Here is a 23,417-nt window from a genome sequence, read left to right on the forward strand (position 1 = left end):
CCTCCCCCTACCCGCTTGCCCTCTCCGCACCCCTGACAGGCGTCAACAAGCGACACAGCTCGAAATTTTCGTGGCATTCCTTTTGGCATCACCACTGCACACACCGGGAGGGGCGGGGGTCGGCGCGCGCCGGGCCCCTGGGGTGGGGGGCACGGGCCGCACGGGGGAGGCGCGCCCGGACGCGGAAGGGCCGGGCCTGCACCGAGCGGGGCTGAGGATAGTTCTGAGCCAGCCAGCGTCTGCGAGGCCCGCCCTGGGCGGCGGGCGGAGGAGGCAAAGAGAAGGCTCAGCCCTCGCAGGGTCCGGAGAAGGTGGGAGGCAGCGGGGGGTCCGAGCGCGCCCCAGGGAGGCGCTGCCAGCGGGTGGGGTTCAGGGTCTGCAGTCCAGGAAGGGCAGGGCCAGCTCAGAGGATGGGGTGAAGCGGAGAAGGGGTACAGGCAGGAAGGGGGAGGTGGGGTGGAGGCCGTGAGGCGCGGGGGCGCGGGAGGGGTGGCCCAGCCAGCCGGGGCCAAGGCCCACCGTGGCTCTGGGAGTGGCCGGGAAGGATGGGGCTCCAGTCTCTAAGCCAAGCCCCTCTGCCGGGCCGAGTCAGCTGCTCCCCTGGCTGCTCAGAGACCCCAGGGCCCTGCCTCTGCCGGAGCGCCCTGCGGCCCTGCCCAGCCAGCTCAGCTCTGGCCCGTCCTCAGCGGCTCTCATCCGAGCCTCAGTCCAGCAGGGGCTGCCCGCCGGCAGCAGGGCGGACGGACGGACGGGAGGCCCGGGGTGGGCAGTCTCTGGCAGGTGGGCTTCCCTCAGGCCTTCCCGAGCAGCAGGACCCCTCAGTGTCCTTGGCCGGGCTAACGGGGCGGGTGGGCGCCTCCGGGCGCCTCACACCACGGTGCTGACCGAGGGATCTGAGAGGTTGAGCGGGCCCGTGATATCAGTGGGATGGTACTGCTGCAAAATAGAAATACAGACAAGGCGCCCGTTAGCCCGGCCGTCAGGGGCACGCGCGGGGCCGGGACGGGTGGACCGGCCAGCCGGCCGACCGGCGGGCAGGCGGGCGCGGCCTGGGGGAGGCTGGGGGGCGCTCCTCCCCCTGACCCCGTCGTGCTCCGGGACTCTGCGTGGGCCGGGCCGCTGTCCCGTCCGTCTGTCTGTCTGTCTGCGGGGGAGGGGGGCAGAGGAGGGCGGGCAGGGCGTCTCAGCTCTCCCTATGACGGGCACACATCTGCAGCTGGCCCTCCTCCCTCTCAATAGCGCGTCGCGGCAGCACTGTGTCTTTTTGGTTTTGCAAAGCGCCGCGTCCACCCCCGGTGCTCTATAAATAAGAACCAACAATCAATACCCGCTGGCCCCGCCGGCCGCCAGGGACCCCAGCCCTGAGCGCCCAGTGCCGCCCTGGCCCAGACCGGCCGCAGGACAGGGGCAGCGCATCTCAGCAGCCGGACTGACCCCACCCCTCCCGACAGAGCCCCCCACCCAGGCCTCCCTCCGAGCAGGTGCCCAGCCTGAAACGGTGGGGGGCTGGGCTGCCCTCCCCTGCCCAGCCCCCAGCTGGCAGTGTCCCCAGTCACCCCTGCAGGGCCGGCCAGCCCCAGATGCCATGTGGCACCAGAGCTGGCCTGGAGGGTGGTCCCCGGGGAGGCTCGGGCAAGGAGTCTGCTGGGAGCGTGTCCCGGGAAAGGCATCATGAGGGTCTCTGAACTGCACCCAGGCCAGTTAAGGGGCTTGTGAGTGGGCTCTGGGCCGGGATTGGGGGTGGGCTTCTGCTGCCCTGGAAAAGTGGCCCACTGCCTGCGTGACTCTCCTGACCCTCCTTTCGCCTGCCTGTCCCCAGAGCTCTGTCTGCCGGGCGCCTCCTCCCGGCTGCCCCACCGCTGCTCTTCACTGGCCCACTCAGGCCCCACCCAGTCCCTGGGCCGTCCGGCTCCAGGCCTGCGCGCTCAGCCCCTCAGGCCGCCGTCCCCCCACTCTGCCTGTGCTGAGCTGCAGGAGTGGCGTGGCCAGGCCTCACAGGCCCCTTTGGGGCCGTGGCGGCCTCACCCCGGACTCGGTGGCTCTGCCGCTCCCTGTCTGTCCTGTGTCTGCCCCTCTTCCCTTGCGCTGTGGGCGGGGGCTACAAATCCTGCTTCCACCTGGATCGTAAGACTGTGGGGTGATGCTGCCTGTGAACTGGGGGCTCCTTGTGGATGGGAGGACAAGCCACCCCGAGCCGCAGGGAGGCTGCTGGGCTGAGGGCTGTGCTGGCCCTGGGCAGTCCCTCCTCGCCTGGGGACGCTCCCAGCAGGGCTAGGCCAGTCTTGGGGGCCTGGGGTTCAAGCGCACACACCCGGGGCAGCGACAGGCTGCCCAGGCCGGAGGACAGGGAATCCTTGGCTCAGGCTCTGAAGGGCCTGGGGGTCAGGCGCTGAAGCACCCCTCCCCTCCGTGGGGGCCTCCCCTCCCTGAGCCTCGGTGCCCAGGGCTTGCCAGCCACAGCTTTCGGGGCCACCCCCCTCTCCCCGTTCTCAGACGCCCAGGTGCTGCCAGCACGCCTCCCGCAGGGCCCCTGCTCGGCCTGGGGTGGGAGCCGCCGCCTCTGGTCCCACCCGTTCCCCATCTGACGGCCCCTGTGGCCAGGGTCCTGTGCCAACTCCAGGCCCCAGCCGTCCACCCAGATGGAGCCGGGCCCGGCCCCCCAGCCCCGGCCCACACAGAGACCACATGAAGGGGATGCAACAGGCATGGCTCTGGTGAGACACGAGAGACAGGCGTCTGGGTGGCGGGGCTGGCAGCCAGACAGATGGACGGATGGGACATCACAGGCACCCCTCCACGGACGTCGCAGGGAGGGAGCGAGGGCAGTGGGCCTCTCCCTGGAAGAGGCTGGAGGGACGGACGTGACAGAGGAGTGTGGCCTCCTGATGGCTGAGGAGCCCGGGACGGGGTGGCCCCGGGCACCCAGGGCTGCGGGCACAGCCCCGAGCAGGGAGACTGACCGGCGACAGGACACGGCTTCAAGATGGCGCATGGCGTCATGGCATGGGGGGCAGACTAACGCAGAGACACACGGGGAAGAGGACCCGGCGCGGGCCCGCGGGACAGAGGACCGACAGAGAGAGGTCCAGAGTCAGAGAGAGAGGCCCTAGTGTGCTGGGCGGGCAGCGGTGAGGGCAGAAGGGCCACGGCGGGCGGAGGCGGGTGGTGGGATGGCAAGGACAGGGCGGGGGCGGGCCTGATGCACGGGACACAGACACGGGGGCGAGGAGAGAGTCGGACACGTGGGACGGGGCGCTCTTCCCCTTACCGTGTCTTTGGAGGACCTACGTCTCTTGAAGCTGGAAGCCAGGGTGGAGGTGATAGCCCTAAAAGTGGCTTTCTTTTTAGGGTCGGGCTCTGCTCTACCACTCTTTCTATCCTAAAATGAATATGTATAAGTGATTAGACTGCTGAGGGCGGCGGCCACACCTGCCCGGGCCTGCTCCTGGGGGCTGCGGCCCAGCCTGGCTGGCCGCTCGGGCCCTCCTTCCTGCCTGCCGCCCTGTGCTGGGCGGGCCAGCCGCCGGCCCCACACGCGCAGGCGGCCTCTGCTGCTGCCGGGGCCTCCGGCCTGACCTTCCTTGTGCTGGGACTGGGTTCGGGGAGGCGGGGTGGGGTCCTCAGCTGGCTCTTTTCCAGGAAGGCCCGCCTGGTTCCCTGGCTCCAAGGTGCCCCTGGTGTATGGGTGCCCCAAGGAGGAGGAGCCCCCTAAACACTGGGTGAGTTGCCCCCACAGACCCCACCAGCCACTCTGACCCCAGAGGAAGCGCACCGAGATTTAGGAAGGGGCTGAGGGGGCCAAAGGCAGGTGGCGAGATGGATTGGGGTGACAGAGAGACAGAGGCAGCTCCTGGGACCCTGGCCTTGGGTCTGATGGCCAGGGTGGGCCCTGTGCCCACCACTGGGAGCGGCGGCCAGTTCCCAAGAGCAAGAGTGGTTAGATGAGAGGTGTGGGGACACTGGTGACCCCGTTGCCCCGGCCCTCCCTCTCTATAACACCGGCTTCCTCCCAGGACACAGGCTCTGGGGAGGCACCCAGAGAAAGAGAAGAGATGGGGCAGCCTGGGGCAGGGCTGTGGGGCACGAGCCTGGCGGCCCAGGTGGGCTGTGGGCAGCCCGTCCCCTGCTGCCGGCAAAGCCCCACGGGCGCAGCCCAGGGTGCCCGTCAGGACCAGCTGACCAGCTCAGACTGCCGTTACATGGAGCACAGACACAGCACGGTGGCCGGGAACCAGGTCCTTGGAGGGGCATGGGGCGGCGAGGGATGGCGGACTGCGCCTTGGACTCACATGCTACACCCAGCTGGGTCCCTGTCTTACCCTGCCTCAGTCTGCCTTCCTATGGAATGGGCCTCGGTGGGCGACTCTGGAGACAGAGGGGCCAGGTGGACGCTTGGAGCCCGGCTTCACAGAGGCGGCCACCCACAAGCGGCCCCCAGTACTTCGGCCTTGGCTGTGGCTCCCAGATCCAGTCCTTGCCACTTGGGCTCCTGGGAGCCAGAGCCAGTGCTTCCGCCTGTGGGGATGGAGGAGGGCCGGCCCGGGCCGGGCCGTGGGCACCAGGCCTCGGAGGGCGGCCTGCCCTACCTGCAGGTTCTTCCTCCACACGTTCACCGCCGCGAACGCCAGCTGCATCTGCTTCCGCCGGGCGTCCTTGTGCCGTTTGTAGGCGATCTCGATGAAGATCAGGAAGATCCCGGCCACGATGCCCCCAGCCACCAGCATGAAGACCCCTGTGGGCGACACCCAGTGCCTCAGCTGTGGCTGCTACGGCTGCGGCCCCCTGGGGCGCCCATCCAGGGTCAGCGGGGGACTGACGGGGGGGAGGGGGCCCACCTGCCATATTCTCGAAGGTGAGGGTAGCAGGGGCGTTGCTACGCGAATCGCACTCCTGGTACCGAACCCACGTCTTGTCCAGGTCTTCCATGAAGCCGTTCTCGTGGGACCTGGGTGGGCGGGGCGTGTGAGCCCGGGCGGGGCTCGCGGGGCGAGGCGGGTCAGAGAGGGGGCGGGTGAGGCCGGCTCACTTGAGGATGGACAGGGAGACGTTCTGCTTCCAGGGGCTGTCCTTGCGCATGCCGATGCCAAAGCCCGAGCGGAAGAAGAGCTCGCCCGTGGTCACCAGGTCGCACTTCTGCGAGGCCTCGAACTCCAGCACCGCCGAGTCCCAGATGAAGGCGTGCAGCTTGCTGCGGGCAGGGGCGGGGTCACCGGGGCCACGCTTCCAGGTGGCCCTGGCTCCCCGCGAGCCTTCCTCCTGCCAGCTGGGGACCCGCCGTCTGTCCCCTCCCCGTGGCTCCCACACGGCCGGGACACTGACTGTGGATGTGGACTCCACCAGCTCGTCCAGCCCGCCCTTCACTCGCGCCCCCGCCTCCCCGCCCTCAATCGTCGCCCAAGGTCTGGGTGGCCCCGCCCTCACTCGTCCCGCACGGCCCGGATGGCTCCGCCCCGCCCTCACTGGCCCCGCCTCCTCCCTTGTCACACACGGCCTGGATGGCCCCGCCCTCGCGCGCCCCGCCCCGCCCCCTCACTGCCCCGCCTCGCCCCTCATTTGTCGCGCCCCGCCCCCTCACTTGTCGCGCACGGCCTGGACGGCCCCTACCCGCCCTTCACTGCCCCCGCCCCGCCCCTCACTTGCTGCGCACGGCCGGGATGGCCCCGCCCCCTCAAGGCCCCTGCCCCGCCCCTCACCGGCGCGCACGGCCGGGATGGCCCCTCCCCCCTCACTGGCCCCGCCCCCTCACTGGCCCCCCCCTCGCCCCTCACTTGTCTCGCACGGCCTGGATGGCCTCCGCCGCGCTCTCGTAGTTGTGCTTCTCCATATGCCGGTACATGGTGCTCAGCTCCACCTGCCGCCGGAAGTAGATGTCCACCGAACTCTGCTTCACCGTCGCGTAGATGAACTTGTCCGAGGGATTCCTCAGCTGCGGGGTCAGAGAGCCAGGCTCGTGGCTGCTCCCCGGCCCCACCCCAAGCGGCGGAGGGCCTGAGCGCCTCCCTCCCCAGCCCCCAGCCGGGCCCAGCCTCACTCGCGGGTCGTTGATGCCGGTGATGCGCTCTTCGGGCCGGTCCAGCACCAGGAAGGCCGCCAGGTTGGCGGTGTAGGAGGCCACAATGATCATGGCGAACCCCGCCCACACCATGCCCAGGATGCGCGCCGAGAAGCTTCTGGGGGCGCCTGCGGGCAGAGGACCGTCAGCTCGGGGCGGGCGGCGGGGCGGGACGGGCCCTGGCCGGGCGTCGCCTCACCTTCCCCGATGCCTGAGTTGAGCAGGACGCCCCATGAGAACCACATAGCCGAAGACAGGGTCAGCGCATCCTCCTCCTCCTCCTCGCTGTTCACTTTGAACCGGCCGAAGGGACTGCGGGGGCGCAAAGGGCGGGCGGGAGAGGGCGGGAGGGGCAGCCTGCCCCGGCCCTCGCCCGCTCCGCCCGCCCGCGGGGGGAGGAGCCCGGCCCCCGGGCCGCACTCACCTGAAGCGGTCCAGCAGGTAGAGCATCACAGCCACCACGTGCACGGACAGCCCCACCAGCAGCCACAGCGTGCTCTGGAAGGGCTGCATGAAGGAGTCCAGGGTGCTCCGCGGGATCTCCTGCGGGGCCACAGGCAGTTAGCGCCGCGGCGGCCCTCCCGGGAAGCCGCCCCGCCCCACTGGGCCTCCGCGCACCTTCTTGACCAGAATGGTCAGGCCCTGGTACTTGAAGGGCTTCGAGAATTCGATGTACTGCGCGCGCTCGTTGTTGATGGTCAGCGGGGCCACGATCATGTCCGCCTGCCCGCTGAGCAGCTCGCCCATCATCCCGTTCCACTCCTTCTTATTGCTGTTGTTCACCTGTGGGGCGACCCCGCCGGTGGGGACGCGGACACCGCGGACCCCACTCCCCAGACAGGCTCCCGGCCCGACCCATCTCAGGGGTCATCCACTCCAGACTCCTCCCAGGCTCGCGCCCCGCCCACCGAAGACTGTCCGGGGTGCAGGACCCGGTCCTGCGCCGGCTCCCAGGGACCACTCCTACCCGTTCCTGCGTGCCGAACTTGCCGTCGGCCACCAGGTGAACCTCGTAAGTGAAATTCATGGTTCGCGCCAGCTTGATGAGCAGATCGATGCAGAAGCCGTAGCAACACTGGGGCACAGTGTGGCGCGCTGGGCGAGGGGGCAGCGCGGTGAGCGAGGGGCTCGCAGGCGCGTGGTCCCTGCCTGCCCACCCGCCCGAAGCCAGTGCCCCTGGCTCCCGCCCCGCACTCACGGCTGCCCGGCGACGTGTCATTGGGCCCCGTGCAGATCACCTTCTTGACCGGGTCCCCATTGACGGTGAACTCTTCCTTGCACGTGCCGTCGCTCAGCGTAGGCTTGACATACACGAAGGGCTCCTGGTGGATCGTCACAATCTGGGGACAAGGGGACACATGGCCTGGACCACCAGCCCTGGGCTGTCCTGGGCACCGCACTCTTCTCAGCACCCAGACTTCCCTGGAGCCCCCCTCCCCAGATCCCTGACATTTTCCGCACCACCCCCTCGCCATGGCCCCCTTCAGGCAGCGATCAGCCTGCTGCCCCCAGTAGGGGCGCCAGACCCCGAGGCTTCGCCCAGTGCGTAGAGGGCGCCTGGCCTCCTGGAACACCGTGCCCTCTCTCGGCCACTTTTCCTTCAGGTCCTGGCCTGCGGAGCAGTCCCTCGGTCAGTGGAGCTTGCCAGAACGTCTAGTCTGCCCTGAGCCCCTTCTCTGACTTCTTGAGGCTGAGCACCTCCCTGTCCCAGCCCAGAGCCTACCCCCTGCCCCCACCCCTGCTGTGAAGACAGGGGCATGTCCACTCAGAGCCTGCCCAGGACTAGGGACACACAGGGGCTGTCCTTGTCGGCTCTTCCAGCTTCTCCTGGCCTCAGTCTCCACCCGCAGGGGGTCCTTGTCTGATCGTCTACCCTCCCTCCCTGCCTCTCCCCCGCTGAGGCGGCCCTCTCTGCCGTTGCCTCTTCAATCCAGGGGATCCTTGGGGCTCACGCTGGGCACTCTCTCCTCTCTGTCCTTCGGAGCCCTGAAGGCTGGGAGTAGGCAGGATAGACACGGGCAGAGGAGCTGAACCAATCACTGCACGGGATGAGGGGTCCGGGGGGACATAGTGCTGGGGTTGAATCTACCAGGTGAATGGGGTTGGTGAGAGAGGCCCCTTCTCCCGCAGGGTGACCAGCCCGCCCAAGGGCAGGGGATTTGCCTTTAAAACTTTCATCACAGTTTCTATTATACAAGTAATATGCTCATGCTTTTTAAAAAAAATCAGTGAGACGGAGGAGGGGTAAACCGGGAGATTGGAATTGACATATACGTACACTACGACACGTCAAATAGATAACTAAGATCTACTGCGTGGCACAGGGGCCTGCACTCAGTGACCCATGTGGGCATAGAACCTAAAGAGAGTGGATACATGTGTGTGTATAATTGAGCCACTTTGCTGTACAGAAGAAACAAACACATTGTCAATCAACTATCCTCCAGTGAAAATTAATCTGAAATAAACAATTTAGTGTCAAAAAAATAAGTGACACACAAAAAAAGTTCTCAAAGGCCTTCCGGCTCTCGAAGCCTATAGGGGACCATCTTGGCCATCTGCTTTGTCTGTTTTACACTCAGACTTTTCAACACAAGGCATCTGTCCTGAGCGTTGGCTTGGGGAAACTCCCTTCTGCCCATAGAGAATGCTGATGACCTGTGGGCAGGTGCAGACAAAGAGGTCCAGGTGAGAGGCCATGGGGGTTGGGTAGCTCAGAAAGCAGAGGAGGTCAAGAGAGGAGCTGGGGACACCACAAGAAGCATGGTGTGAGGCTCCTTGCCTTTGGTGAGCTCAGGTACCAGCCTGATGCTGGTGTGGGTCATTGTGGGAGGGACTCTTGGGAGGCACCTGGGATGAGCCCGAAGAAGCATAGAAAAGTCGGGACGAGGAAGAGAAGCTGTGAGAGATGAGGTCCCGGGGGAGGGGCTCCCAGAGGCTCAGTGAGTCACAGAGGGGCTGGCCAGCACAGGGAGACCAGGCTCAGAAGGACAGTCTGAGCCAGTCCCAGCAGGAAGCCAGGAAGGCCAAGGGTGGGCGATGGGCTGGGACCACCTGGAGGAGTGCCAGAGTGTGTGGGGGCGTCATTTCCAGGACCGGGGCTCAGGACTCAGAGTACTGAAGTCCACAGAAAGACCACCCGTCTGTCCCTTGTCCCCAGGGGAGCCCGGGTCCACATGGCTGCCCCAGGCTTAAGCGGAATGGGGTCAGGAGGGGCTGGGGAGCGGGGCTTCGCCTCCTTCCCTCCACCGCGCCAGGTGTGTGCAGTGGCTGTGGGTGCTGGGCAGGTCCCAGGACCTTTAGTCACTTTCAGGGCCCTCACTGTCCCTTCTGCACCTGTGGCACAGGATGGAGGCTACAGCGTGCAGAGCCTGGGGCAGGGAGGCGGGGCCCCCACCTTCAGCCTGGTGGACATCTGATAGCCGCGTGGCTTCTCGGTCTCTCCGCCTGGCCAGATGATCTTCCTGTCGTTGGGAATGACCTGGGGGTGGGAGTATGAGATGGAGGTGGCCACGCAGGGGTCTCGGCCCCAGGACCCTAAGGCCCCAGCCCCCACCCCCTCATGACCCCCACCTACATGAGTGCCGTTGTAGATGCCCACTTGTACCAGCTTGCGGTTCTGCAGGTTCATGATGCTGTAGTTGGCAAACTTCCGGTCCCCGTCCTCATTGAATTCCACACGGCCAGTCACCCCGTCCGTGTACTTGGAAGACATTAGCACCCTGGAGAGGGCAGTGTGGTTGGATGAGCAGGGATGCAGTTCCCTCTCCCGCTGTGAGCCGCCTGGATGCGAGCCCGTCTTCCAGTGCCAGATGGACAGCACAGCCACGTCAGCCAAGCAGCCCCTCGGCTCTAGACCCTGTTTTGAGGGCTTCCCGTGGGCTGGGACATTTGATTCTCACAGCTTTACAGATGAGGTGGCAGAAGGCCAGGGAGGACACGGTGTCCCATTCACCAGCAAGTGGAGGAGGCTGGGTTGAGGCCTTGTCTTCCTGCGTGTGCACATGTGTGTGTGTGTGTGTGTGTGTGTGTGTGTGGTGTGTCCACTGGGCCATATATGTGTGCACACACAACATCTTTGCATGGGGTGCAGCCCTGTGCATGTACTTGTGGCACAGGTGTGATGTTCCATGAGCCTCTCCGAATCTGCATATACACGCATGTGCCTGTGTGCACGTATGCTGTATGTCTGCAGTTGTGTGTGCTCCTGCTGTGGGCACCACAGACCAGGACTCTGCACCTGCTAATTGGGGGTGGGTGTGGGTGACGGACTGGGCCTCCCCATACTAGTGGCTTGGTGTCCAGGGCTCTCTGTGTTAACTCCTGCCTTGCTGCAGTCACCCACTGTGTCTCTGGCCAACCCTGGCTCTTGGCAGGCTTGGATGTGCTTAGTCACTCAGTCCTGTCCGACTCTTTATGACCCCGCGGGCTGTAGCCCTCCAGACTCCTCTGTCCATGGGGATTCTCCAGGCAAGAATACTTGAATGGAGTGGGTTGCCATGCCCTCCTGCAGGGGATCTTCCCAACCCAGGGATCGAACCCAGGTCTCCCGCATTGCAGGCGGATTCTTTACCATCTGAGTCACCAGGGAAGCAGGCATGGGTGCCATCCCCCAAATCCTTGTCTGACCTCCTGGGCCTGAGGAAGCTCCCAGTGCCCGCCTGAGGCAGGATCCTCCCCCCGCCCCAGGGCTGTCATCCTGGGGACTGGGGTGGGCTCTCAGGGTTGGCTGCAGTGTTTAAAGGTGGCAACAGGGGCAATGGAGGCAGCCATGCTTCTGTGACATTCGAGGCGATGGTGTCAGCGTTGGAAATGGACCAGATGGTTATCACAGCGGGGATGGAGGTGAGGATGGAGACGAGGTGGGGACACAGAGGAGAGGGGAAGGAGGCTGTGTCTGCAGGTGCAGCACGCTGGGCTGGAGCGACTCTTCCGGGTTCCGGAACGGTGGCCCGCCCCGCCTAGAAGGGCGGCCCCACCCCCTCAGACGGAGCGGCCCCGCCCACCTCAGAGCGACCCCGCCCACCCTGCAAGAGTGGCCCCTCCCGCCTCAGACGGAGCAGACACGCCCACCCTGGAAAAGTGGCCCCGCCCACCTCTTGAAGAACAGTCCCGCCCACCTCAGAGAACGGCCCTGCCCACCCTGGAAGAGTGGCCTCGCCCACCTTGGAAGGGTGGTCCCACCCCCTTAGACGGAGCGGTCACGCCCACCCCAAAGAACGGCCCCGCCCACCCTGAGGGGCGGCCCCGCCCACCTCTTGAAGAGCGGCCACGCCCACCTTGGAAGGGCGGCCCCATTCCCTCAGACGGAGCGGTCACGTCCACTTCAGAGAGATACTACATTTGATCTTAGCCAAAAGGCCGAGAAGCGATTCCACTTCAGAGAGACCCTGTCCGCATTAGATCAGCTCGCGCACCTTGGAAGAATGGCCCCGCCCACCCTGGAAGAGCGGCCCCGCCCACTTTGGAAGAGTGGCCCCGCCCACCTCTTGAAGAGCGGCCCGGTCTTCCAGATGTTGGTGTTGCCCACGCAGCCCCGCGGGGGGTCGGTGATGTTCTCCTTCTCGAGCAGCTCGTGCACGGCCTGGGCCACCACGCCCACGGCGTCGCTGATGTGCGCCGACTCGTTCTTGCCGTTGATGAGCTGCAGCCCGATGATGCCTGGGGCGAAGGCTGGCTTAGAGCCCGCGGGGGACCCCTGCCCACCGGGACCCGGGAGCCCAGCACTCACCGTCCGGGGCGTAGCGCAGAGCGTTCCCCGAGATCTCGCGCTCCCCCACCAGCCACACGTACCCCGAGCCCGTCATGTTCAGCATCGCGGCTGCGCGGTACACGGTGGCAGCGTCGTCCTCGCTGTGGGGCAGAGTGGGGTGACGGCCAGGACTCCAGCTCTCCCCACCCGCGGCCGGCAGCGGCTGCTCGACTCCCAGGTCCTCCTCCACAGCGTGGCCTTCCCCTGCCTCTTCCCCTGCCCCTGGTCTGCAGGGAGCTCTGGAGGCGCTGCAGAGATGGGGGGCAACCCCTACCCCGACCCCTCCCCCAGCCGGCACTGCACCTGGGCCAGGAGACCAGCCATGAAGTGATGGGGTGGGGCCCAGACCCCCAGAGCTTGCCAGAGGTCTCTTGCTGGCCCCCCGCCCTTGTGGACAGGGTTAGGGTGACACGGATGGTGATGGATCATTATTGATGGATAACTTGCTCATCCGTCCCAGACACTATTCTGAATGCTTTCCATGCACCTTTGCATTTAATTCTCACAACCTCCCTGAGAGGCAGGCAGAACATGATCCCTGGTCAGGACAGGGTCTGAGGAGCCAGGGCACACGGTGGGAAGCGGAGGGTCGGGTACGTGCCTGATAATCCACCCCTGAGCCCACGCTCCTACAGCTTCCTGGGCAAGCCACACCCCTCTGGTTCCACGCCTGAACTTGTGAACTGAGAGGATGGGGCCTTTCTGGATGCTGCTGGGACCAAGTGCCAGGGTGCTGCCCTGAGCCTCGCAGCAGAAGCCACTGGGGGGATGAGGGCACCTGCTCTCCCTTTTGGAGTCTGAACAAGCATCTCTAGGTGCCCAGCCCTGGGTGCTCTCCCTGCCACCCTGGGCAGAGCCCCTGGCAGGACAGAGCACAGGCCTCCACTTTGCAGTCACACGCTGTCCTGAGCTCTTGGTGGACTGAGTCACAGCTGAGCCTCTGTGGACGCCGCCCCCCTAGGGCTGGCCCCCCTCCCCCCCCCCCCCGGTCAGAACGAGCATCCTGGGCCTGATGGCACTCCCACCTCCTCTTCCCTGCAGGGTGGAACTTGACCCCGGACACTACGGGCACTTTGCTTCTCTAATGCATAGGCAGCGGGGGACAATGCAGTTCAGGAGATGGTCCGAGGGTGGGGTTATTTTTACAACGGCTGATGTGGGAAACCCAGGCATCCCTAGGGACCCAAAGGGGTTGGCCCCCAATTTTCTCAGGGAAAAATGCAAACCTTCAGTGTTTGCTTTAAACAAGAACGCAACCCAAAATAGAGGTGCTTCAGGCTGCATCCAGCCAAGATGGCCGGCAGCACCAGTGCGTGCATGTCGGGACGCGGTACCCCCAAAGCCTGGTGGAGAGGCCTATCTGCTTGACACCATCCAGGTCTGTGAGGCTGGACTTGGTGGTGAGCACACTCCTATGCTTGTGTCTGTGTAAATTGATACCTTCAGTAAAGCAGTTGCGGAAAAAGCCTGATCGACATCAAACTGTTTTATGGAAATAACTGATCCCAGAAAGACAATTTCAGGAGGATTACTTTAAAACAAAGTTTGGAAACAAATTATGAATTCTGACATGCTCAATAGAAAACTGGTCAAAAGCTAAGACTGGCTTAATGAGGTGTCTCTGCAAAATGCTCTTAACAGGCTTCGTGAGGAGGAGCCAGGGGGTGTCGGGTCGGGGACAGAGTGAACCTAGGGCTGCGTCTGCCCTGCCCGGGGGACTGCTGGCGCCCCTGGGCTCCAGGAGCCGACTGTGCCGGGCCGGCTGGCCTCCTCCTGCGGTGGGACTCTGGCCCTGCTCCGAGGTCCTGTGTGTGAGGGCAGGGGTTCCTTCCCACTTGAAATTCAGAGGCCGTGAGTGGATTCAAGAGGTGGGCATGTGGTTGATGAGTGCTGTGCCTCTGTGAACAGTGAATGTACATGTGTGGGGCCTGTGCACATATATGTGGCACACATGTCTATGCTTGTGAGCATGTGTGTGCCAGTGTGGTGTGTCTGCTCAGGTATCTAGGTGAGCACGTGTTTGTGCGTGCGCGCGTGTGTTGTGTGTGGTGGTGTGCCTGTGTGTGTATATGAATGTCCTGTGTACACGAGGGTGGAGAAGCAGGTCTCGTGCACATGTATGTATACAGTACGTGTGTAGACAGCATGTGGGTGATGTGTGTTCAGGGGATGTGTGTGAGTGCATGTGCTGTGTGTGCCTACTAACTGCCTTCCAGCCCGAGGAGTATGCTCTATCCCAGGGAGACTGGAGGCTGGGCACCCCTGGGTCTCACCCCTGCTGGAGCCTGCAAAGTTTCTGGGACAGGCAGACAGTGGGGTGGGTCTCCCCAGGACCCCCATGTCCCATGGGGCAGGGTGCTTCCATTTCCTATTTCTGGTGGCCTGGTCTTTCCCTTCGCAGGAGGACAGAGCCATTTGCATAAAGGGAGGCTTTTACTGGGGCTCAGCTCCAAGGTCGCGGTGGGGCCAGGCCCCTCCAGCAGCAACCAGGGGGTCGGGTCCCTAACCAGTTCCCTTCTAGTGCTGCCTAGTCTGCCGCTCCAGCCCTCCCACCCCAGGGCCCCAGCCCTCTTCCTGCCGTGGGCCTTCTCTGCAGGCCCCTCGCCCCCTCTCGGGGCCCTCTCCCTGGCCAGCTCCCAGAACCCCGGTCAGTCACTACCGCCCGGGCCACCTCTGCCTTCTTCAGGGCACGGGCTTATTCCTCTGCCGTCTCCAAGGCCCTGTGTGTGCGCGTGGGGGGTGGGGGGCATTTGGGAGGCAAAGCCCAACATCAGCAGGGCACACCCTGGGTCTGGCCCCGAGGTGGTGGAGGGCCCAGCCTGGCCTCACCTGGCGGAGAGGATGATGACCCGGGCCTCCAGCTCCCGTGCTTCCATCAGCAGCGCCGTCACGTTCTTGGTCCCCGGGTCGAACTGCAGCACCTTCTCCGCCTGCAGTGTGAGCGGGAGTGTTAGCAGGAGGCCGGGGCGGGGGACACAGCGCCTCAGGGGCGAGAGTCGAGCTGCAGCCGCTAGGAACCCCGAGGCTGCGCCCTAGGGCCGCCGCGGCCCGCCTGCCGCCTGCACTGCCAGCTGCCTGCCCTGCTGCGCCGGCCTTCCTGCGTCCTCCTCCTGCTCGCTCTCCTGCTCGCTCTCTGCGCTCCGCTCTCTCCTCCTCTCACTCCTGGCCTCACTTTTGCACTGAGCATGCAAGTTGAAGTGGACCGAGACTCAGAAAGAGGCGTGCAGCGGACAGGAAACAGAAAAGAGTTTTGGAATGCAATCCAAAAAGGCGGAGACGGACCGCCTTTTCCAAAACCTCGGGAGATCCTCCGGGGCCTGGTCCGCCGGCCCTGCGGGAGTGGCCCGGACTGGACTGCAGGCGGGCGGGCGGGCTCCCTCCTGGGTTCCGCGAGGAAACCCGGGGGCCCGGAGATTCACATGCACTCCCCAGAGAGCCGCTCCTCCTGCGGGCCACCTGCGGGCGGGGGCCCGGCGGCCGGCACCGGCCTCTCCTGCCTAGGCTGCCTGCTCTGGACCTGGCTCTCCTTCCTCTCTGCTCGGCCGCGGCGTGGCGCGGCTGGGCCCACGGCAGCCCTGGTGGCCGAGGCGCCCGGCCGGGGCTCCCTAGTCGTGGGTGGCGTGCACGTCCATGCATATATACCTTGGGTCCGCGCTTGTGGTCATAGGACAGTTGGTCGAGGTTTTCATAGTTCCTTTTTTTACTCTGATGAATAATGTGCACAGAGAAAATATGCAGACACAGAAGAAGATTATAAACGGTTGAAAATGACGGCGCTAAAGCAATCACACCACCTCCTCGGCACGTCTGCAGACGGGCACGTACCTGGAGCTCGCAAACACCTAGGCCGGGGCGGGGCCGGGGCGGGGACGGGCAGGGGTGTGGGGCGCGGGGGCCACTGAGGCTCCCTGCCTGCCTGGAGTTGCGCTCGTGGAAATGGTCACACTCAGGAGAGAGGGAGGCCCTGTCTGCCTCCAAGCGAAACACACCCCCTGGGGATCCCACCTGCCCCCAACCCTGCCATGCACCTGCCGTGGGGTGCCCGCCGCACCCCCCCCCCAGCCACGTGAGCCCTGAATGGGATGGCGTCCCCTCCCCCAGCCCTGTCCCCTCTCCCTCCCCTCCAGCACCCCCTTCTGCCCCTCTGGGAGGTCCAGTGTCCTGCCCTCGCTGACGTGTGTGACGGATGCCCCTGCCACCCCCGTGTGCACTGAGCGGTTTTGACGGGAGTTCGTGAGCACAGGTGCGTCTGTGGGTGTCCGTGTGCGAGTGTCAGCCTACGTGAGCATGTGGCGGTGGGGGATGAGGGTCAGCGCGTCTGAGCACATGTGTGAGTGCAGGCACCTGAGTGTGAATTCGGGGTGAATCCACTCACGGGCACGCGCCACCTGTGAGCCTGCTGGACCACGATGGGTGGGGGCAGAGGGAGCCTGGGGCCTGAGTCTGAGACGGAAGGAGTGGATGTTCTTGGGAGCAACCACACATGCCTGTGAGAGGGAGCGTGTGGCTAGGCGTGTGGGCGTGTGTGTGAGTGTGCACGCGTGCGGCCACCCTGGGAGGGGACATGCCCGCCTGGTGCTGTCTCAGGAGGGGGGCCCTGCGGTCCTGGGAGCCAGCCCTCCCTCCCAGGTTCAGGCCATCCCCTAAAGCAGGACCCCCAGGGCCCTCTGGGTCTGCCCTCTGCTTCCCCCCAGCCGGTGCCCGCTCTTCCCTTCAGGGCCTATGGCACCTTGGGGGGGCCTGGGTTGGCACTCAGCTTATGGAAGCCAACTCCACCTCTGCACTCAGCGCGTGCTCCCGCCACCCCTGGGTCTGGCCTCCCGGGGCCTCCCCAGCCTGGGCCTCCCTGCCCAACTTGGCCACCACCCAACCCGGGGAGGGACACAGCCCGGGTGCAGAGCGCCCGGGGCTCTGGGCTGGGTGGAAGTGGGACCCTGGGTTTCCTCTGGTAGTGGGGGTGGGTGAGGAGGGGCTGGGGGTCAGCTGGACCCCCAGAAACACCACTCTGGTCTTGCCACCGCCCCAGGGATGGGGGTCAGCTGGACAAGAATGATCAGTTAGAACCAGGCACCTAATTGGTCCCCAGGAGGGGTCCAGAGCCTGGGCAAGGAGGAGAGAGGGGTCCGAAGAGGGGCAGGGCCAAGACTGGGAGTGGGGCTGGCAGACGTCCCTGGATGGGACTTCTGTGAGGTTGACCGGCAGTGGCCAGGCGAGGGCGGCTGCGCAGTGAGGCCAGCAAGAGGACACGGGAGGGGTCACAGCAGAGGGGACTGATCTTTCGTGCAGGGGACGTGGCGGCGCCCCCAGTGAGGGCCGAGCCTGGGGCCTGAGCGGGCTGGGGGAGGGGAGGGGGCGGGGCAGGGTGTTTGCGGAGCTCCAGGTGGTCCTGCCCTCGCCCCGCAGGGACTGACACGAAGGAGATTTCGACTAATGGCAAAAGCGAGTGAGATGAGCCGAGGACAGGCTGGGGCGGGCGCTCGCCAGACGGAGTGGTGCTGAGCATGCACGATGGAAAGAGAAGGGTGTTCACACGGGCCACAGACACAGCGGCGGCTCGCCGGCTCCTGCGCGCGGCGCCCCGCCCGGGCCTCACCTTGGACTCGCGCTCCTCCAGCAGCGTCTCCAGGCGCTTCTGGGCCGCCCGGCCCTCGTGGTCGTCGCTGACCAGGAGGATGACGTGGTTCCAGCTGTAGACGCGCATCATCTCGAACCAGACGCTGGACTGGTGGGAGTAGGGCGGCACGGTGCGCAGGAAGCTCAGGTGGATGCTCTGCGGGGCGCGGGAGGCTGAGGGCGCGGCCGGAGACCTCGGCCAGGGCGCGCGCTGGAGACCCCGCCAGGGCGCACAGACCCGGGACCCTCCGCGTCCCCGACTCCTCCCGGCCCACTGTGACTTCTCCCCACACCACATCATCTCATCTGAGAAACAGGCTGGGCTTGCCCGCCAGCCCCCTGACTGAGACGGGGGTGGGGTGGGGAGCGGGCTGTGGAATTTTTACTGGGGTGACTTCCCAGCTCAGCTACTCGGACTCGGAAAGTTCTTGCTGAAGTGCAGCATCTCAGAGACCCCCACGGGTCCTTCTCGAATTTAAATAACCAGTCTTTCTGAGGAAACCTCCCTCTTGGGGCTCCATTCCTGTCTCTTGGCCTCATCCAGTTTTTGCTCTAACCCTCACCCTGGCCCTGCCTGCTTCTCTGAGGGCACCGCCTGTGGGTGAGGGGCTGAGCAGGCTCCACCCTCCTCCGCGGGGCCTCCGTGTCTATCCAGGGAGCAGGGCTCCTGGGGACCACCCCGAACCAGGGCGCTCCCTCTTCATGCTTTGGAATCTGGGCTCAAGAATGCCCCTTTGCCTCTGTCTGTCCTCTGGCAGGTGGCACGGCTGCCAGGGCGTTGTGGCTGGCGTGTCGGGCTGGCTCTGAACCAGGTGGGTCTGGTCCGCTTGCTGGGCACAGATGGTCAGGGGTTTATTCTAGGAGTAGGGTCAAGGTGGAGCTCTAAGATCCGGCCGCTAGGTGTGCCCTCGTGCCGGGCCACGGTCTGGATCTGGGGTGGGGGCCCGTGACCACCCACATCCTGCCTGGGAGAGAGCTCCCCGCCCCAGCCTCTCCGTGCTCCCAGCTGCTGTCCTCTCTGGAGGCACTTTTCGGGCCTGGTGCCCAGAGAGGTGAGGAAGGCAGAGGCTGGAAGGCGCAGGAGGGAGCCCTCCACTCACGGTTGAGGTGTAAGTGCCTCTGAGCAGCATGGGAGGCTCTGCTGTGATGGGTTCCCAGAGCCTCGGGAAGAAGGGCTGCCCCGGCCTCCGCTGGCCTCCTCCCACGGGGTCATCCCGGGGGACCCCTCACTCTGCTCTCTCTTTGCCGTCGTCCCTGGCCTCCCTGGACACCCTGGGCCTGGCTGAGATGACCTCTGTGACTCAGGCGGTGTTATCTAGAGCTCGGAGCTCCAGACAGGTTGAATTTGGAGAAGATGGGGAGAGCTGGAAGGCCCCCAAGAGCCCAGCCCTCTGCCCCTCGGCTCAGACACCGAGCCAGAGTCCACAGTCTGTCTGCAGGTGGCCACCCAAGTGTTCTCGCCTGGAGGACCCCATGGACAGGGGAGCCGGGCAGACTGTAGTCCATTGGGTGGCAGAGCCGGACACGACTGAGCGGCTGAGCACACAGGTGGCCCCAGGCCTGGAGGGTAACGTGCAGCGGGCTGACCAGCCCCCCCCCGGCCTCGTGGTGGCATGTGCTCCCAGCTGACCGGTCCTCCCAGAGTCGGGGCAGACGCTGGGGGAGAGTTCTGCGAGCCAGGGCACATCGCCCGCTGCTCTGGGGGCGAGTTTCCTGCCAGCCTGACTCGGGGACCTCTCGACTCTCCCAGCTGCTGCTCCATGATTAGACGGCTCCAGCCAGACCCCCGGCCGAGAGCCAGGAGGCCGCCCTGAGGGCCGCACCCCGAGACCGCCCCCGCTGTGAGCTGCCTCCTGGGTGCACCCGGCACCAAGTGCCATCCTCTCCCAGCTGCGCCCTCTAGTGGCGGGGCTGGAAACTACACCCTCACTGGTCCCCGGTGTCGCCGCCCCCCCTAGGCATCTCCTCCTCCTGGAGCACCCCCTTTTCCAAGGGCCCCTGCTCCGTGTCCGGGAAGCTGCCCCGTCTGTCCCTCTTCTGACCCATGAAGGCCTCTGCTGCTTCCCGGGGCTTGCTTTTGGCACCTGTCAGTGGGCTGTGTGCCTGAGTGTGTGCGGGCGGGCATGTGTCAGAGTGTGCGTGAGTGTGGGCCTGGCACAGTGTGTGATGGGGCGTGAGTGTGGGGGATGGTATGAGTATACGTGTGAACATCAGTATGTGTAAGAGCATGTGGATGTCCTTGTGGCTGTGTGTGACTGTGTGTGTGTAGGCGTGAGCGCACAGATATGTTCGCATCTGAGTTTGTGTGAGTGTGAGCGCTATGCATGTGTACCGGTGTGCAGGTGTGAGGGTGAGCTCATGTGTCTCTGTGAGACTGTACTCCCGTGTGAGTTGTGAGTGTGCCTGAATATATCATCTGGAGCCCAGAGCCCGTGGTCTGAGCCCCTCTGCCAGCGTCCCGCGCCCCCTCCCCGGGCAGCTGCTGGTGGCCCTGGGTCTGCCCATGGGGGCACAGTAGTCAAGCTTACCTTGTCTGAGTAGATGGACATGCGCGTGGTCAGCCCCAGGACGGGGATGCGGTAGAAGCCGGCTGTGTAGGATACGGGGGTGGGTGTGAAGTGGTCGTTGGGGGTAGGCGGGTGGCTAACCAGGATGGCGTAGACCTGCGGGGACAGGGGACACAGTCAGCTCGAGCGGGGGCAGGAGGTCCTGCCCCAGAGCCGACCGGCCAGCGGCAGCAGGGGCAGAATGCAGCAGGCAGGGGCTGTCTGGGGGCACTTGTGCCTCGTCTGGAGGCAGAGAGAGAGGAAGGCTCCAGGGACTTGGACTTCCCTGGTGGTGCAGTGGCTGGGACTTCACGCGTCCAGTGCAGGGAGCCTGGGTTCAATCCCTGGTCAGGGAACCAGATCCCACATGTCACAACTAAAGATTCCCAGTGTCACAGGTAAGACCCAGCACAGCCAAACCAAAAAATAATTTAAAAACAAGACTCCGAGGGCTAAGAAGACACACAGGGAGATGACAGACCCTTCCCCACGCTCTTGCTGTCTGGGGCCTCCCCTCTTGCCCCTCACACTGGGGGCTGCCCTGAACCGCCAGTCTTTGTCCTGTCTGTGGCTGTACATGCTGCCTCGCCGTGGGCTGGGGAGACCCACACCCACAGCCCTCACTGACCCCCATCCTGGGTCAGAGACAGACAGAGGCTAATGCTCCAGAGATGGAGGGTGTCTCCAGAAGGCCCGCATGGAGCACTGCAGACTGAGAATAAAAATTAGTGGGAGAAGCTGGGAGAAGCCACCCAGAGGCATGGACCTCCTGCTGGTGTCTTCCAGCAGCAGACTGAGCCCCGCTTGGTTTGAGCAAGACGCAGTGCTGACTTGGGCACCAACCGTATCCTCAAGGAGGCCTGGACTTCCCACCTGGACCAGTGGCTCAGCCCCGAGGCAGGGAGATGGGGCAGATGGCCTGGTAGTTCTGAGCTGCCCTCAGATTAGAAGGCCTTGTCTGTCCCGTTTGCACCTTCCCTTGTCTGAGCTAAGGACCCCCCTGCTTCTGCAAATGGGTGGGGATAGTGCTGACCCCACACGGTGGGGGTGATGGCAGCCACGCCCATGCCTGGCCCACAGCGTGTGACAGTGAGTGACAGCTCCTGCTGTCACCATGGCTCCCGGCACTGGCTAGTCCCTGGGAGAATGGTGCCCACAGGCAGCAAAACTGTAAGTTGGAGGAGGGATCCCCATAAAGCGCCCTACCCCTTCTCCCTCCCTGCCCCCCATCTGCACCCAGAGGTGGCTGGTCAGTCTTTGCCTGAGCATGTATGTGCATATGTGTGACCATGCCGGTGCTCACGAGTGTGTGCTGGGTGTGTGTGTGTGTGTATACAGCATGCCCCAGGATGTCTACTTGTGTATGTACATGTGGGTGCATGCTTGAGCGTGTGTGAGCACATGTTCGCATGTGCCGCACAGGAATGCATGTGCCCATGGAGATGCACAGGGGTGGGTCTGTGTTAATGAGTGTGCAGTGGGTTGCGCAATACCAACATGCATGAGTGAGTGCTAGTTTAAGTCTATGCAACACTGCACAAACATGGATGGATATGTGCGCACATGTGAGCATGAGTGTCCGTGGATGTGGCACGCCTGTCAGGTGAGTGTGTGTGAGCAGCACTTGGACCGAGGTCGGTCTGCCTCTTACATAAAGGGCTGCATTGCAGTGATCGGGCTGCCTCATTGGGATGCAGCAGGCGCGGAGACCGGGGGCGGACAGCTCCGCAGGCAAAACCCCGGAGTCGTGTCCTCCCCCCTGCAGTGCAGGCTGCCAGCCGCTGAGCCCTGGTGCCTCCCACGCACATCGTCCCCATCCCCACCCTTGAGAGCACCCTGCTTCAGTACGTGGGCCATTTCCCCTGTCAGGCAGTCCTGTGGATGGGGGCAGGGGAGGGTGAAGGGATGGAGGTCTCCAAGAGGGAATAAAGATGGCCCCGGGCCCCAACCGGTTTAAAGCCCTGCGTGCTGCGAGCGGCTGGGCCGGCACCTCGCAGGTGGCCCGGGATGCCCGCCACCACCCTGACACACAGTGACCAAACAAACGGCCACATGTCCTCACACACCAGCTGGACCCCTGGTGAGGACAAGCCCCGGTGGTAGGCAATTGGTCTGGGGCTAAGATGCAGAGCTGACGGCCCCCGGTGTTCAGCTGCTGGCGAGACCAGCCCTCTGGGTCCTTTCTCAAGGGGAGTGAGAGGGTGAGGGAAGGATGGAATGAAAGGGGGACAGTGGCAGGGACGGAGGGTGAAGCAGGGAGGATGGGGGAGGGGTGGGGAGGGGGAGGGGCCGGCACAGCTTGAGCCCGGGGCGGGGGGGGGGGGGGGGGCGGGCACCTGGCTGGAGATGAGGTCTTCGCACACCGACAGGGCCATCTGGATAGCGTTGGGCTTGTGGGTGACGGAGGTGGCGTTGAGCTGGATCTTCCAGGAGCCATGCCGCTTGTTGGCCTGATTCACAGCTTCGCGGAACATCTGCTCGTGCTTCCGCGTGCTGAGCACCGCGCCGATGTTGACGATCTTGGGGTCGCAGGCGGCGCGGGCGAAGGAGCAGGAGAAAAGCAGGGCTAGAGTCAGCAGGCGCATGGTGCTCATGGGCTCTCGGCAGCGCCCTGACTCTGGGCAGCGCAAACACGGGGCCCTCGGTGCATCCCCAGCGGGAAGCCCCGGCCGTCCTGCGCGCGCCCGATCCCGCGGACGGAGGGCGCCGCGTCTTCCCCGGGAGCCTTAGTCCTGCTAAGGGGGACGCGTGCCGCGAGGCTTCGGCCAGCCGGGCGGCCCCCGGCGCGCGGCCCGGGCGGCGGGCGCTGTCCGCGGTGCTGAAGCGGGTCTAGCTGCCGCTCCGGGTGCCCCGCGCCGCGAGGACACGGCGGCGGCAGCTCCTCCGCGGGCTTCGCTGGTCCCGGTCCCAACGCTGCGGCGGCTGCGGTGACTGCGGAACGGCGAGCGGGGCCTGCGTCGCCTGCCCCTCCTGCCGCCCCCGCTTCCCAACGCGGAGCCGGAGCGGGGGCGCCTCCCGCGCCAGATTGTGCGCCTGCGTTCGTGCGAGCGTTTTTCAGAGCGCGCGCCAGAGGGGGACGCCTGTGCGCGCACGCGTGTGCGCGTGTGTGAGCGCGTGCGGAGGGTCGCCGAGACTGTGAGACCTGGGCTGTCTCGCACCTGTAGGGAGTCGAGCGTGAGGAGGTGAGAAGAGTTCGTGTCACCGCGGGCGGCCGCCTGTGTCCTTTAATAGGATCGAATGTGTTCATGCCAGTTTGTGTGTGTGTGTGCGCGCACTCGCGTGCACGAGTCCTCACCCACAGTCAGTGATATTTCGGGGCCTGACTCTGCCGGCTGGAAAGCAAGGCCTGCGATGAGGCCCTCAGCCGCGCCCCTGTGGGAGGCAGAAGGCTCAAAAATGGGGGCGAGGCCCCGGCCGCCTGGCCATGTGACTCGGGCTCCCGCCTAGAGAACTG

The 23,417-nt window shown here is 65.1% G+C and overlaps 1 protein-coding gene across 2 annotated transcripts; it reads right to left on the reverse strand.

The window, feature by feature from the left end:
- Positions 1-115: 115 nt before the first annotated feature.
- On the reverse strand, positions 116-22,678 carry GRIN1 (glutamate ionotropic receptor NMDA type subunit 1). 2 transcript variants are annotated; one of them, XM_061154198.1, is made up of 19 exons: positions 22,300-22,678; positions 19,946-20,080; positions 17,398-17,574; positions 14,634-14,734; positions 11,784-11,905; positions 11,539-11,713; positions 9,630-9,774; positions 9,450-9,533; positions 7,251-7,392; positions 7,020-7,147; positions 6,671-6,835; positions 6,477-6,595; positions 6,252-6,364; positions 5,769-6,180; positions 5,027-5,188; positions 4,836-4,945; positions 4,587-4,732; positions 3,269-3,379; positions 116-936 (listed from the first exon to the last, which is right to left on the reverse strand). In XM_061154198.1, exons 1-19 carry the CDS (start codon positions 22,555-22,557, stop codon positions 868-870), a joined length of 2,874 nt encoding a protein of 957 aa, XP_061010181.1. In that variant the 5' UTR covers positions 22,558-22,678; the 3' UTR covers positions 116-867. The 2 variants fall into 2 exon arrangements, with proteins under 2 accessions (XP_061010181.1, XP_061010180.1); XM_061154197.1 differs by lacking the exon at positions 116-936 and adding an exon at positions 1,028-1,300.
- Between the last annotated feature and the right edge of the window lie 739 nt (positions 22,679-23,417).

The sequence above is a fragment of the Dama dama genome, chromosome 11 (assembly GCF_033118175.1).
Source record: "Dama dama isolate Ldn47 chromosome 11, ASM3311817v1, whole genome shotgun sequence".
Lineage (NCBI taxonomy): Eukaryota > Metazoa > Chordata > Mammalia > Artiodactyla > Cervidae > Dama > Dama dama.

Excerpts from the sequence above, each read along its gene's own strand:
- GRIN1 (XM_061154197.1), bottom strand. The coding sequence starts at position 22,557 with ATGAGCACCATGCGCCTGCTGACTCTAGCCCTGCTTTTCTCCTGCTCC. Across the intron at positions 9,534-9,629 it reads GCATCTACAACGGCACTCAT|GTCATTCCCAACGACAGGAA; the intron begins GTAGGTGGGGGT and ends TCCCACCCCCAG. Across the intron at positions 7,393-9,449 it reads AGATGTCCACCAGGCTGAAG|ATTGTGACGATCCACCAGGA; the intron begins GTGGGGGCCCCG and ends CCTTGTCCCCAG.